This window comes from Vitis riparia, chromosome 10 (genome assembly GCF_004353265.1).
Source record: "Vitis riparia cultivar Riparia Gloire de Montpellier isolate 1030 chromosome 10, EGFV_Vit.rip_1.0, whole genome shotgun sequence".
NCBI classification, from domain to species: Eukaryota; Viridiplantae; Streptophyta; class Magnoliopsida; order Vitales; family Vitaceae; genus Vitis; species Vitis riparia.
The window spans coordinates 9574997-9591342 of record NC_048440.1 but is presented as its reverse complement, the minus strand read 5'-3'; the positions used below and the strand labels follow the sequence as shown (position 1 = coordinate 9591342).

General features: G+C 39.2%; 1 protein-coding gene across 1 annotated transcript in view; it reads right to left on the bottom strand.

The window, feature by feature from the left end:
• Positions 1 to 16346, bottom strand: part of LOC117923593 (twinkle homolog protein, chloroplastic/mitochondrial-like) — a 37442-nt gene that overhangs the window by 14062 nt on the left and 7034 nt on the right. The window contains exons 10-15 of the mRNA XM_034841956.1: positions 7679 to 7726; positions 7509 to 7594; positions 7370 to 7430; positions 6548 to 6730; positions 5351 to 5482; positions 2155 to 2216 (exon numbers count right to left, since the gene is read on the bottom strand). Of these exons, the coding sequence (XP_034697847.1) occupies positions 2155 to 2216; positions 5351 to 5482; positions 6548 to 6730; positions 7370 to 7430; positions 7509 to 7594; positions 7679 to 7726 (572 nt within the window). The remainder of the gene's footprint in view (positions 1 to 2154; positions 2217 to 5350; positions 5483 to 6547; positions 6731 to 7369; positions 7431 to 7508; positions 7595 to 7678; positions 7727 to 16346) is intronic.

The window sequence follows — 16346 nt, the reverse complement described above, 5'->3', positions numbered from 1 at the left end:
TTCCCCTAGTTTTTTGAACAAAGATGCAAAGGGAGGCTTAGAATTCTTTCACTAGTGTGTTTTTTTTTTTTTTTTTTTTTTTTTTGAATAGGTGTATTCTAATACAAATCTCCTAAAACACTTACCAAGTTAGGCCTTGTTGAGAGGCCCAAGGCTCCTTATAACCAAGCCCCCTAATAATCTTGTTAGAACAAATAATCAACAACCTTGCCAAATGAATCTTCTTGTCCAAACGCAAACCCCCCACCACCACCCAGGATAGACCTCTCCCATTCCTTTGAAGCTTCTTCAACCTAGCAGCAACTAAACATCAAATTGTAAACAGCAGCTTGCATTACATAGGCAACCCCCATGGGGTGCTCTCTAGAAGGTTAAAATGCCCTCAATTTGATGAATATTTGTCTCAAACACCCACCTATCCCCTTTTACGCCTCCTAACTACCTACTCTAAACCAAACCCTCTGAAATTTGCCCACAAGGTTTTATATTAAAAAAATAATCTCCAAAGTTAAATTCGTGTAGGAAGAAGGGAAGGAACCACTCCTGCATCTCTAATTAGGAGCCAAATTAAACACTTTTCCACATCATTGGAATTGACACAATTTTGCCACGCAACTGAACACACCTAAGAAATCTCAATTAGGTCACCTCAACCACAAAGTGCAATGACATAATCTGCACAGAGAAGATCAGAGGCCCCAAACTACTTCCATGACTAAGATGAAAAGGAAAGGTGATAGACAATCACCCTGTCTCAATCCCAAGAAGCAACTGAAAAACATGCCAGCCAACCATTGATCAGAACTGAATACTCAAGCAATGAAAAAATAAGAATTAAATCCACCTCCTCCATTTCTCACCAAAGCCCATATGCTACAACATTTACAAGGAAATCCCAGAGCATCTAAGCATAATGCTTTTGAACTTCAAAATAAATCCCAAAGTCCTGCTCCTGATCCAAGGCATTGATTATCATATCAACACAGCATTAAGTATCTGTCTTCCCTCTAAAAAAATATTTTAAGATGAAGCAAGACTCTCCTCACTACATGATTTATCCTCAAAGCATTCCCTGTTTGAATCACCACTCTTATTGCAATCATGAAATACAACTCCAATCATTATAGAGGATGGTTATCATATCTTCCCTGGAGAGAAGGATCCCATTAAGGACCACTTTCCTGTGATGATGGCTACAGCTATAAGCATTTATTACATCACAGAAATTATGGTATTCCTATTCCTCTTCATCTTTCTAGAGGATGGTTCTCATAAAACAACACCATCTTCCCTCAAGAGAAGGATCCCCATTAATGATCATATTCTGTGATGGTTGCTTCAACAATAGACAGTTAATATATCCCAGAAAACTATAGCATTCCTATTTCTCTTCAACCACAACTCGCTCGATTTATTCCCATAGAAAATCATTTTCATATCAGCTCACCTCTTGAAATCCCTCTTCTTTCACATCTTACCCTTTAACAATAGACAGTTAACATATCCCAGAAAACTATGGCATTCCTATTTCTCTTCAACCACAACTTGCTCAATTTATTCCCATAGAAAATAATTTTCATGTCAGCTCACCTCTTGAAATCCCTCTTCTTTCACATCTTACCCTTCATTCTAAGGATAAGCCCTCCTTGTTTGTCTGGTTAAACCTAGCTATCTTCAACAATCATTAATTTCCTCACCCAACATTTCCAAACTCTTCTCCTCCATTGTCTTAATTCCCCTTTACACTTGTCCAATTGACCAGTTAACACATAACTATGAAACCTCCATGCAAAAAATCCCCCCACCAATCCCCTGATTTTCCTTTCTTTTTTTCATAAAATCCTCCCCCTTGAGACACATGTTCCAAACCAAGAAGGAAATATCCACCTCCTCAAAACTCAATCAACAGTCAAACTAAACACGAGCATGACCAATAAGGGACTAAAAATAATGCTGAGCTATAATCCAATGAATCACTACTCTCCACCAGCCTGTTGACCAGAGTTAAACATTTCCTACCACATTAAAGTTTGGACATAGTTATGAAACTCCAACTGTCATAAGTGAATATGCTGTAAGTAGTTGAACACGGGATAACAAATAGGTCCAAAATGCTATGGTGAGCAATAATGAATGATATTGACTTGAACTTACCCTGCTTTAAAGAAAGGCTTCTTTATGCGTTTTTCCAAAAGTTTCCTGGCATGCTCCCGAACCTAAAAACCAAATTGGACAGGAATAAGCATGAATGTTGGTAGAAAGTTGCATGCATGAACGACACTGTGTTGAAAGATATCTCAATCAATTCATCAAATAGTTCATGCATGTCACAACCGTCCATGAATAACTACTATATTAATCCAACTAACAATTAGGAAGGAAAAGTCAGATCAGTTCTACACAGTGGCATTGATCAACTGGATACCTATGCAGACCCATTAAGAATATTCTAAAAGCCCTATTGTTTGGCATTGATTAACTGGATACTTTAATTGAGTGTTAATGTATACTTCTTCCATGCTATAATAGACAGAAAATAATTTATAAAATCAATGAAAAAAAAAAAGATATTTGGTACTAGAATTATGAGGACCCAAAAGTCAGTAGGAGAGTACAGGAGAACAGGAAAACAACAAATATATAGCAAGGTCACAGGCTCACAACAAGATCAACAAGTAAATTATCTCTAGAAGTTAAGCAATCCTCGAGAAAGGCCCCTAGCATCAATTGCTTGTCACTTGCCCAACTACTCCACAACTTGGTTGGATAATCTAAAAATTGTTGAGACTCCTTCCACTACAAGAGCGTTAAGAATGTTAACTCTTAATGACCTCACCCCATTCAATCACAAGGTTACAATCTCTACCTTTTGGCTAACATGAGAGCCACTAGCTTGAAGAACACCTCACACCACAGTGTCACAATGGTTTCTAAATACACCAACAATCCCCCAATGCCCCTGGTTACCAAGGAACGCTACCAAATTAGGGCAATCAAGAGGAAGGGCTTACCACTCTATGCAGGTACCCATCACTCCCCTGATATAGCTATAAGTCTTTCCCAATCCATCATAACCAAGGAAGCACCCAGAAATTCCTTAGAAGCAGAAAACCAGAAGGACCTGAGGTAGTGGATGGCTTCCACAAATACGTTGAAGATCTCCACTAATCTACTAAGCTTTTGACAAATCCTTTCCAACAAAATCCCCCAATGGTCCAAAGTCCCCAGACTGCACAAGCATCATTTGGAGCTCTTGTGTGCGCTTTTTTTGCTTGGGAGGCGACTTGGGGGGAAGCCTTAAATTTGAATCTTGTCCAGAGGAGGGGGTTTTCTTAGACAAATAGATGCTTTCTTTGCCACTCTGAATAAGAAACCATTGATCACATTCTTCTCCATTGTACAAAGACAAGGAATCTTTGGCAACTGTTGTTTACTCTCTTTGGGGTGTCTTGGGCTCTCTCCTCTTCAGTTAAGGAGATGCTCCTTCGGTAGCATGGGTGTTTTTTGGGTAAAGGTCACAAAAAGCCTTGGGAGGCTGCCCCCTTATGTATCTTTTGGACCATTTGGAAAGAAAGGAACATGCTTGCTTTTGATAATGCCGAGTTATCGGTCCAAAGGATGAAAACTCTTTTGTTGGTAATTTATGGTCTTGGACTAGGGTGTTTGTAGATATAAACCCTAATTCTCTTATTAGCTTCATTGATTGGCTAAGTTCTAAATGAGGGCAGGTGATTTTATTGTTTTCTCCCTCCCCCACTTGACTAAGCCTTTTGGCAGCCAATGTATACTTCCAATATACTTTAGGACATTGTTTAGGCATTTCCCTTTAATAAATACTCCTTGTTTTACCTATCAAAAATAAATTAAGGAAACAACATGACAAATAAACAGGAAACATAGATATCAGAAGCAAAGAGATGTTGTCGATTTCAGGTTCTGATTTCCAGAACAGAGTTGTAATAGAGGGATCATGAAACAAGGAAATAAGAAATCTCTCATCTCTACCACTGGAAACAATATATATGCTAGGATATTGGAGAAAAAGAGACTGATCCCCCATCATAGATCTTCCCATAAACAAATTTTGAACCATCCCCAACTGAAAAGTAACTAAAATAAGAGAAATCATGATAACTCTAGGGAAGAACTTTACAAGGAGATCCATTCAACCACCTAATCCAAACAATTTTGTCTCATTTATGGGGTTGTAGACCATTTATGATTTGGATAACCTTGTGCCACAATGATTCACTCATCTTAGAGAATCTCCATAATCACTTACATAGAAGAGTTATATTCCTCAGTGTCATAGCACCATCCAAAACCACATAGCTCCTTCACACTTTAGTTTGTGACCTAATTCCAACCGATCAAGTGATCTCTGTTCCCTACCCCCAAATCTGGAGTGCAGGAAGTCAATGTTGAACACTCTCAATCCTAGACATAACCATAACAAAGACCTTAAAAATAAGTAAAGAGTACATTCAACATTATTCGAACATGCTTGAACGCGCATGTTCTCTCAACATGTCATTGATAAGGATGAGGGAGCACAAGAAAGACTATTCAAGGAGAACAAGAATCCATTTTTAAAACATGTAACTGAAACAATTTATTCAGGGGGAAAAAAAAGGAAGGAAAAATGAACTAAGGATAAAGTCAAGGAAAATAAAATTAAAATTAAAAAAAAAACATAAATACAGAAACGATAAAATAAAAAAATAATAATAAAAAACTAAACCAAGTGAAAAAAGACATCCCATGCAGAAGCATTAAACTTGAGGGTGAAGAAACCCTGACAAACTCCTCAGACAAAGAAGCATCTCTTTCTAGTCTTGTCATCCACTACTTGGTATGCAAACTTCAACTTCCAAACAAAAGAATCCCACTCCTTTGGAAAAGTCAATCATTGACTTCCATTACTCTAGGAAACCAAAGAGAGAGGAATCACTGAATCACCTTTGACACAGAAGTTGCTAGTGTCTAAAAGGATGCAACCTTTGTTTGCTAAGATTAAGCAAGAACCTCTGCATCTATAATCCTATGACGATTGCATCTCTTCCAAATGCCAATAGGTTGAGCAGCTTGTTTAACAGGTATACTTGCTGATTCTATATAAATCCCATGAAGAGAAAATACATTATCTAAAAAGGCTACCAAACACAAATATAAGAACAAACATAGTGATACATTTATGTGAAGATATGTTTATATATTCAATTTAAGATAATATCATTTGATTTCCAAAACTCATCTCTAATATAAATGCCCACATTTCACAGCAAATATCTAAGATTAAAACAAATAGTTCAAACAGAAACAAGATAAATTTAAGTCAATCATAAACTACCTTGTTCTCCATAGAGCAAAGTGCAAAACTCCAACCAACACTTCTATTAATATTACATAAGAGAGCATCAATCCACTCACTCTTGCCTGAATTGGGGACCCCAGTCACTACAGTCAACTCTCCTGGCACAACCTGATCAAAATAAAAAGTTCAACAAAAAGAGTGGATTCTACCTTTAAAACTAGTCACTTATACATGTTCATGTTACCCAACGAGTTTTGCATGCTTTGATCACAAAACTAAAATTTAAAATATAAAAAGCTTCCACTTACAAAATAACAAGGGACATCAACACGCATGCGTTAATATAGTTTTGGATGCATAAGTTTGGGAATAATTGTGCTTTTATTGCATGAGCTTAATCTACTAGCATAGATTTTCTTGACAGCCAATCAGTCATTGTAAGGCATGTGGCAGATTTTTTTTCCCTGCTATCAACTGGCTCATAAGTATTCAGTATCAGTTCATGGAGGAGGTATAGTTGAGAGTCTGTTATCAGATAATCTAGAACCTTTTGAAATTTGGGATGAGGGTCACTAGTTTTTATTCTGCTTCCAGGCATCAAATGATTTATTAAAAAAAATTCCTATTTTTGACTTTTATCCAGATATATTAAACTAATCTTTCAGTCACAGAATGGATGATTGATAAAGGCAGTGAACAAGCAAATGGAACTAACCCCTTCTCAGGTTCGGTTACTGAGTGGGCTTCAACATCAAGAATAAATGATTTTCAATTACTAGGTAGGTTTCAATGTTAAGAATAAAATATTTCCAGGCCCCTTTATCGCTTAAGATATGCAGTTCAATACCTTCGGATAATATTTAGCCACCATCTTCCATGAAGAATTCACACATAAAACATAAGAATCAAAAGGCAGTTTTGTAATTCAAAAGGAAAATTATACCCTCTTATCAAATGGATCCTAAGAAGATTCAAACTACTAACCCCTCAAATACAAATAGACCATAACACTAAATTGAACTTAAGATTTAACAAAAATGTCTGTTAGACCTAAGTTCAGAGCATCCTTCCCTGATGTATCCAACATTACATTTGACTATTCTTCTCAAACCACTCAATACTTCAAGGTACACTTAAATTTAATATATTCTTCAGAAGTAATGACAAAGCCAAAGGAAGGTTAAAAATAAAATTTATAAAGCAATCAAGACATAAATGAAATATTGTACTTACATTGTATAATCCATTCAGACCCCTCCATCCAGTTGAAACACCAAGCTCAAAACCAAGAGTGTGATGATAATATCCATCAATCTCATTAAAGTAATGGCTAAAGTTGAACAATCCTTGAATAGGATATATCTCAGCATTCTCAATTACTTCTTTCAGAACATCAGGTCCTAAATACATAAGCACCTGAGAACATAATTTAACAAATAATCAGTGTTTCAACTTTTATCTTTGCAAGAGAGAACTACACCAAAATAAATGCAATGGTTCCCAGAACAAATATTTTTTGCTAGAACCTGGCAATTGAATGTTTATCACAAGCATGAATGCCAGCTAAAGTGCACAACATGCATCACAGACAGCATGATGCATAGACAACAGTTACTGTGTCACATTTATTATATATCCACTCAATTAATGTCATTTTTACTCTCTATCCTTTCTTAGAATAAACATAAAGCAGCTAATGGGTATCAGATGAAGTTGGGGAAATTATCAAAAGATAATACATATGATGGAAGGACAACTTGACACACTGGGGAAACACAAGAAAAGTCCACCAACTTCATATTGATACATATGCTACAAAATGCAGCAAGACGTTCTCAGTATTTGATGGAGAAACTTTAATGATTTTCACCACATAATGAACTCAATCAAATTATTAATAACAAACATGTAGTATTTCAAAGGGAAACCTCTAGAAATAAAATTATTATTAAATAATGTAGTCAAAACACCCTAAAATTTTCTTACAAATAAAGCTAAAATTTTAACATTAAACTAAATATTGCATTATTATGTGTGCAGACATTTATATCAAACCTCATTCGCATCTTTGAAATGTTCAACTTCATTTTTCTTAGGCCATTTTACTCGCCAACATCTGCCATCTCACAAAAAATGAGGAGTTATCAGAAATTTTTCAACGAAGTAAACAATATCAGAACACAATCATGTAAACCTTTCTCTTCCAAGGCGGCGAGCAAGTTCTTCAGCTAAGGCAAGACCAGGTGCATCCCCATCAGTTGCAAGTATAATGCGAGATGCCTATAATATTAAAAATAAATAAAAGACCTATCATTTCTGCATTAATTCATTGTAACTGAAAACCATAAACCTCCTTTTACCAACCTTCTCCAGGTACTCCTTGCAGTTCCATAGATACTGATATTTTATGTCCTAGCTTTACAAAAAATATGGAAGGGGCATCAGATCCAAATTCTCTATACAAAAGTATATAAAAAGCATTAATGCTTTACATTTATGAGGCAACACAAGGGGCAAAAACTGACATCTGAATAGAGAAACCCCTACTAAGAGCCCCGTGCATTATAATTATAAGACTAAGAGCCTGGACAAACAGAAAATATTAGCCAAAAAAATAATGAAAGCATGATAGAGGATGCCTAGAATTAGTATCATAATGCAATCTGTAGATATATTCATGCAAAGAGAAGTGAATCCCAAAATGTGTAGTTATACTGTACAGTTTATATTGCAGTGCTTGATAACAACCCCAAGACTCGAGTTGAAATCATTTATTTTTATGGGTAAAAAGCAATATCATAAAAGCAAGGCACTCCAAAGAAGCGTCCCAAAGTAAACAGGAAGTATACAAAGGGCACCTAAAAAGCACCTCAAAAAAGAGTAGGGGACTCAAGTTGAAATCAATTGACGACAACCAAGTAGCTAAGAGAACATGGATATTCTTTTTTCTCTTTTTCAATATTTTGTATAAGGGAAAAATACTGTAAAAAGGCTAGGGATATCAAAGAAGGATGGGGTACCTTTCCCACATAAGTTGACGTTAGAGAAAGAAAAAGAAGAAAGAACCAGGAAATTAACATTTAACACTAAATGTAACAACTAGAGATCCAAACCAAACACCCCACCCCGCTGAACAAAATAAAATAAAATAAAAACTACCAAAGATCAGCCTCCCTACTTAGACTATGAGGGGAGATGATAATCCTCAAAAGGGCCTGAATTCTCCTCAAAACAGTCACCAAAACTTCCAAGGGCTTCTGCTCCCCATGATTCCAAGGAAAGAAACACTTAGGAATCTCTTTCCATAGGGAAACTCAAGATGCCCAATTAGATGTCATAATCAATCTTCCAAGAGTGAAAACAGCTCAGCCTTAACAACTGCCCTAATGCCCAACCAAGTTGAAGCTCCCAAAAGCACAACCATCAAAATTTAGCTTAATGCCACCAAAAGGACTCTGTTAGATTGACTTGTAGGTAAACTAAACTACCTCACCATTACTCGTCCAGACATTTCTTTTCTTGTAAGTGTTGTTAGTCAATTCCTACAGTCACCATGTGATAGCCATTGGGATGCTGTAATCCGCATTCTTCGATATATCAAAAGCACACCAGGCCAAGGTGTGTTGTACGAGAACAGAGGTCATACCCAGGTTGTTGGTTACACAGATGCAGATTGGGCTGGCTCACCCACGAATAGAAGTTCCACTTCCGGGTATTGTGTTTTTATTGGAGGTAACCTAATATCCTGGAAGAGTGAGAAACAAAATGTAGTGGCCAGATCTAGTGCTGAAGCCGAGTATCGAGCTATGGCTCTAGCAACATATGAACTCATATGGTTGAAACATCTTCTTCGGGAGTTGAGATTTGGAAAGAATGAACAGATGAAGCTCATCTGTGACAACCAAGCCACTTTGCATATTGCACCCAATCCAATTTTCCATGAAAGGACCAAACACATTGAAGTTGAGTGTCACTTCATTAGAGAGAAGATCACATCAGGATGTGTGGCGACTAGTTTTGTCAATTCAAATTATCAACTAGCAAATATTTTTACTAAATCTCTCAGAGGTTCTAGAATTAAATACATTTGTAACAAGCTTGGTGCATATAACATATATGCTCCAGCTTGAGGGGGAGTGTTAGATAGTGTACAGTTATTTCAGTTATTTACTTTTCCTTTTTTTTCCTTATTGTATTGTGGGTCCCACTAGCATGTATATATATACCCAAGTCCAATGTGTATTATTAATAGTTTTTAATAACAAAAATTAGGGATTCTCCCTTTTCTTTCTTTTCACAAACTCCTGTGACAAATAATTTCCTCCTTGATCTTCCTACTCATGGAAGCAGTTTTCAAATCATAGAAGTGATAATCAACTAATCAAAAAGAAAACAATATATCGCATTATCTACCATAGGTCCCTTTTTTTATGGGTAAATTTTTGTCCCCATTGTGACTTGAACCTGGAACCTCCCACAACCCCTCCCCATCCCTTTACCACTTGAGCTAGGCCTCAAGAGCATCTATTTTTAGGTCCCTTTGATCCTCAAAGATCTTGGCATTCTTTCCAGCCAAATCACCCATCAACTATAAGAGCACACCACCAAAGCACTCGAAGTATACCCCTTGTTTTTAAAGCCCTGAAAGGTTATGACCAGCATACTAGAGATGTCCTGAGGGGTTTGCCAAGGATTTGGATAAAAAGGTATGGCAGCCAAGGGGGTGTTAACCATTGTTCTGCTACCTATATTTACTTCCATAACAAACCATAGAAGAACTTCACTTTTTTAGTCATCTCTAAAGTCACTTACAGACTAGGGCCATATTTTCAAAGAACCATGCGTAGACCTACTCTCCTTTCATGCTAACTTAGGTTTGCACAAGTCTCATGCCTATCTAAATCATCTCTGATGTCTTACCCATGATCCTATCAAAGAAAATTGCCTTGAAGTTTCTACATTGTAGCTGCCACCATTTCTGTCATCTGTCAACTAGTAAAATGTGTGCACACTGTCTTCCTAGTTTTTGGTATCACATACCATATTAGATCGTGTATCATATATCTTATTTTTATCACATTTCATATCATGTTATATATTTGTCAATAATCTTACATAAAAAAAATAAAATAAAAAGTAAAGAATAAAAGACCCATTGGGAAACCAATAAGCTGATACTCCTTGATTCGGAGTGTCACCTTCTTTCTAGTAAGGATCCATTAGAAGAGTCCTCTGGCATTGAACATTACAAACCATCTAATGGACAATTTTGATTGAGAGCAATGTCAAAAAAATTTTACAATACAGAGCTCCACTGAAGAACTAGTGGACAAAGTCTGTTCCTATTCTTCTCTTCTCTTTTTGATAGGAAACGATAACGGAATATATTGATAAAAAGAAGATACAATTAGAAGGATGAGAAATCCTCCCACCAAAGAAAAACAAGACTACAAGTAATCAAATATAAGATATACAACGAGAAAAAGACTAACGGCCTATTTACACACCGCTAACCAATCAAGTTGTAACACGTTAAGAGGTATCCCCTTAAAAACCTTAGAACAAAAAGCCCATAGAGAAGCCAAAAAACGAATAGAATCCCAAAGATACCCTGAATTCCTTGCTTTATCCTCAAAAATCCTTGCATTCCTTTCCCGCCACACCACCCACATTAACGCGATGCACGCGTCTTGCCATAAAACAACCCCTCTCTTAGAAGATCCGAAACCATGAAAATTAGTAAAAAACATGTCAGATATGCTCCTTGGGGAGACCCAATCCATCTTTGCTAACTGAAATAATCTGTGCCACAACCCCTTGGTCAAAGAGCAATGGAGGAAAAGGTGATCTACTGTTTCTCCATGCTTCATGCACAACTTACATATGTCGGGACTAAGTGCTTTGTGGGGTCTCCTCAATTGTAGCAAGTCATTAGTATTAACCTTCTTGTGCGCCACCAACCAGACAAAGGACTTGACTTTGAAAGGGACTTGAAAATTCCAGACAAACTTAGTAGGGAACACTGGAGGCGACTCAGAATATTGGGATAAGGCCAGAAAGAAAGATTTGACTGTGAAAAGACCTGAAGGAGATAAGGACCATGATCTCTTATCTGGAACCGAAGGAGATATGTGTAGACGATCAAGAGACCGCATAAGGCTTTCTAAATCTTCTATCTCAGGATCAGTAAGATTTCGGCGAAAATTGAAATTCCAAGAGAAAGGACGGGAATATCCGAGAATTGATGAAATAGGAACATTTTTATCCGTGACTACGCTAAGTAATCTTGGATATTGTATTCCCAAAGGTTGATCCCCCCACCACAAGTCATCCCAGAACCGAATTCTATCCCCGTCCCCTACCACAAACCGAGTAAATTTGGAAAACTCTTGGAAGACTAGTGCAATGGCCTTCCAAGGACAACGATGAGACCATCTAACAATATTGTTGACATCCCAGCCATTGGAGTGAGAACCATAAATGCTTAAGATAACCTGATGCCACAGAGCAGAACCCTCCCTAGGATATCTCCACAACCACTTCCCTAAAAGAGCGACATTCCTCATAGAAATCTTTCCGAAACCCAAACCCCCTCTCGACTTCGGTTTGCACACAACGTCCCAATTAACCAAATGGTCTCTTTTGCCTTCCCCTACGCCTGACCAAAGAAATTCTCTTTGCATTCTCTCAATTTTTGCTGCCACAGAAGCGGGAATCTTAAAAAGGGAGAGAAAGTAACAAGGCATATGGGTTAGACAAGATTGAATGAGAGTTATCCTACCTCCAAAAGATAAATACGCCTTCTGCCATCCATCTAATCTCCTTGATATCCTCTCAATCACAGGATCCCAAAAGCCTCTCGCCTTAGGATTCCCTCCCAGAGGAAGACCTAGGTAAAGTATAGGCCACCCAGAAGCCTTGCAGTCAAGCATCTCGGCCAGCCTAGAAAGGTGATTCTGTTCAATATTAATGCCATAGATGTTGCTTTTATCAAGATTAACTTTCAAACCAGATATATATCCAAACACTAGCAGAACATTCTTAAGCGTCATCATATCCTCTTCTCGAGTACTGGAGAAGAAAATGGTATCATCTGCAAATTGTAAATGGGATACCCTTGTTCTGTTCCTACCCACCCTGAATCCTTCCAAGACGTTTCTCTCCTCAGCTTTCAATAACATCCTACTCAATACATCTGCCACTATAGTGAACAAAAAAGGTGATAAAGGGTCGCCTTGTCTTAAACCTCTAGATGCCTTAACCCACCCTTTCGCATTACCGTTCACTAGGACTGCATAAGAAACCGAGGATAAGCAACCTCTCATCCATTTCCTCCATCTAAGACTAAACCCTTTCATCTCCAACACATGATCCAAAAAATCCCAACTCACATGGTCATAGGCCTTTCAAAGTCAATTTTAAATACAACTCCTTCCTCCCCTGTTCTTCTTTTCTCATCCACTATCTCATTGGCTATGAGAACTGCATCCAAAATTTGTCTCCCTTGCACGAAGGCTCCTTGAGTGGAATGGATAGTCTCGTGAAGTACTCCTCTTAGTCGCCCTGCTAACACTTTGGCTATTATCTTGTAAAGACTAGTGATCAAGCTAATGGGTCTAAAGTCTGAGATTCTCCTTGACATGCTTTTTTGGGTAACAAAACTATAAAGGAAGCGTTAGTGCTCTGATTGATAATTCCACTCCTATGGAATTCTGCAAACACTCTCACTATATCCTCCTTTATCACTTCCCAACAGTCTTGAAACACTGCAATGGTAAAGCCATCCGGCCCAGGAGCCTTATCCCTATCCATTTGAAAAATGGCCTTATAAATCTCTTCTTCAGTAAAGGGGGATTCCAATCTAGACGCATTCTCACCAGAAATAGGGACCAATCTAAGCCTTCCACTCTCCACGATTCTCCAGAAGGACTCGCGTAAAGCTTTTCGAAATACCTTAGGATCTCCTCCTTTATACTCTCTGGATTATTCAACATTAGACCACTTTCATTCTCCAACTCCTTGATAAATTTCCTATTTCGCCTGCCATTGGCCACCTTATGAAAAAATTTTGAGTTGCAATCCCCTTCTTTTACCCATTTCACCCTAGCTTTTTGTCTCCAATGTATTTCTTCTCTCAAAATCAACTCTTCTAGCTCCCCTTTTCTTAAAGCTCTTTGGACTAAAAGTTCATGGATAGTCCCCCTTCTTGCTCCAAGGAATCAAAGTTAGCTAAGACAGATATATATCTTTTTTCTTTTTACTTATCTCTCCAAAAGAAGTCTTATTCCACTCTTTCAATTTGGCTTTAACGAACTGTAATTTCCTCATGAACTTGTGTCCTTCCCACCCATTTCCTTGAAACTCTCTCCACCATCTTCCAAAATTCTCCTTAAAACTAGAATGTTGCAACCACATATTCTCAACCTGAAAGGCGTTGGACCCCACTTGAATGGATTGGTTTCCAAAACAATCGGCCAATGATCCGAAGTCCACCTTGGCATACTCCTTGAAGACTTGAGGAAATACTTGTTCCCACTCATTTGAGTACAAGAAGCGATCAATCTCTTGCATACTGGATTCTCTTGCATGTTTGACCAAGTATATGATGCACTCCTTAAAGGTGAATCTATCAATTCGCAATCTCTTATGAAGTCATCAAATCTTCATGCTTGGAGTTAATCTAGAACCACCCAATTTTCTGAACTTCTCCTTATAACATTAAAATCACCGCCCACACACCAACGCGGATGAGAGAGCCCAACAATGTCTGAAAGCTCCACCCAAAAATCCTTCCTTAGAGCTGAGTTGTTTGGGCCATAAACTGCAGATAACCACAAAGATTCGCATCCATCCAACGCGAACTTGATTGAGACCGAAAATGAGCCTAACACTACCTCTCCTTACGCAACTTTTTAGAGTCCCATATTACCAAAATCCCACCCGAAGCCCCACTTGCCGGAAGGGCTGCCCAATCTTTATTTCTAGCTGACCAAACACTACCCACAAACCTTCTGTCACACTCCTCCTTTTTAGATCTGAATCATCACTACATCGGCTTTTCTGATCTCAGAAAATCCTTAACCACCCTTCTCTTTTTCTTAGAACCCAAACCCCTGGTATTCCAACTGACTATCTTCATATAAAACTCTCTGACCCTGATCCCGGACCAAATCCAGTTGGTCTCACAATCCTGTAGAGCATCTGCTCTTCCTCCTGGAATATACCTTGATATCCAGAGACTTTAAAACCTCACGTACTTTTGCCATTTTCCTAGGGGATAGTCCTTCTATTTGGAACTCGCCTGGAGGAGAGCCCGCACAGGCTCCAGATTAACTGCAGCCTGACTGGAAACTGAGAGAGGGTTGACGCTCTCGCACATCTGGTTGGGACAAGCAGGCTGGGTCACCTCCATTTCTGAAATAGGGATATCAACAGGATTTTGACCTTTAAAGCATCGTTGACTCTTTTGAAAAAGATTTGAATTACTCGGTTTTCCGTAGGAGCCAAAGATTGAGAAACTGAAACGGGAAGAATGGTGGTAGAAGGACTCAGAATGGGGACGGAAGGTTCAAGAGGGAATTAGTGAAGCCACTAGAAGAGGAATAAGTTGCTGTGAAGACTGAAAAGTGAAGGATTACCTCCAGAGACTCCACAACCATCGAACCACAATTCCCCAACAAGTTAGGCCTTACCTCTGGTTTCTGGCGAAGAAGGCATAACCATGGCTGCTGAGCCACGAGGAACAGACCCCACTCGGCCCAAAAATCCTTCCATATCTTCGTCAGATGAAGCTTTGTTCGAAATCCCTTCCTCTCTCGGCTCCGAAGCCCTTTCCCCTAAATTTTCTTGTGAATCCTTGGAAATCGAGAGAAAAAAGAGAGCTTGCACTTAAATCTCTTTCGCCTGAGATTCGGCACCTGAATCTTCTGCCCTTAAGTCCTCTTCACTATCCACCTTGTTTTTTCCGCGCAAAATGGGCTCGCTGCTGCACCGTAATCCCCGTCGGTGCTCTGAGCTTGGGGGAAAGAAAGTTGCCCACAGCTTCCTTGAACCTTGCATCGCCTTCTTCTTCGCTATCCTGCTCGACTGGACCTCGAGGAGTCCGGGGTCTGATTTCCCCTTCTCGTTTGCAGAAGACGAGTCTTCTTCCTTGCGTAACGGAGCCCCAGACTCAAATGGAGTGAACCCTTCTGGGCTTAGGCCCAACCCCATTGGCCTTTAAGCTTGCAGCCCGTTGTATCTACTTTTAGCCCAGGCCTTGCCAGCGACTGGGCCCTCCTCTCACAGGCCCGACAGCCCACATCGTTGATATCTTCGTCTTCTCCGGCCCACTTTTCTCCTGCTACTTCGATCCCGTCCATCCCATCTGTTTTCAAACACGACTGAGACGGGAGTTGGTAGCCCTTGTCACATTTGCCGGCTGAGGTAAGCATGGCCTTACCCTTTTCTCCCTCCTTTCTTTGTCTGCTGTCTTCCCCGACACGATATCTCTCTTCCGCCGTTGATCTTCCACTCTCCCCTCGTCTTCCTCCACCTGTCCCCGAGTGAGAAGCGACAGCCACCCGAGTCGACTCACCTTTTTCGCCACCTCTCCTTCTTTCTTCATCTCCGATCACTACGACGACGACTGTAAACACCCAATCCCCATCAGACACTTCTATCAGAGCTGGAAGGATTGCCCTATCCCTCATTGTGATCTTTAACCTCGCCCTTCTGAGATCGAACAGCTTCAACGTGCGCCAATCGATTTCATTTACTGTCCCCCATTGTTCCACAATCTTCTTCAGGTGTACCTCCGACCATAGGTGAAATGGCAGCCCCCTTAATTCGATCCAGCCTTCTCTAAACTTCCCGTCTATTTCCGCGTTCTCCTTCGGCGACCATCTTCGCAACTGGATGAAGTTCCTTTCCCCAACCTTTATCATCCTCAAATCATGGAGAAATATAGCTTCCTCGATTGTTTCAACAAAGAAAACACCATTTCTATCTGAAATGGGTACTACCGTTACAACGCCTTTCTTCCCTAAGCTTC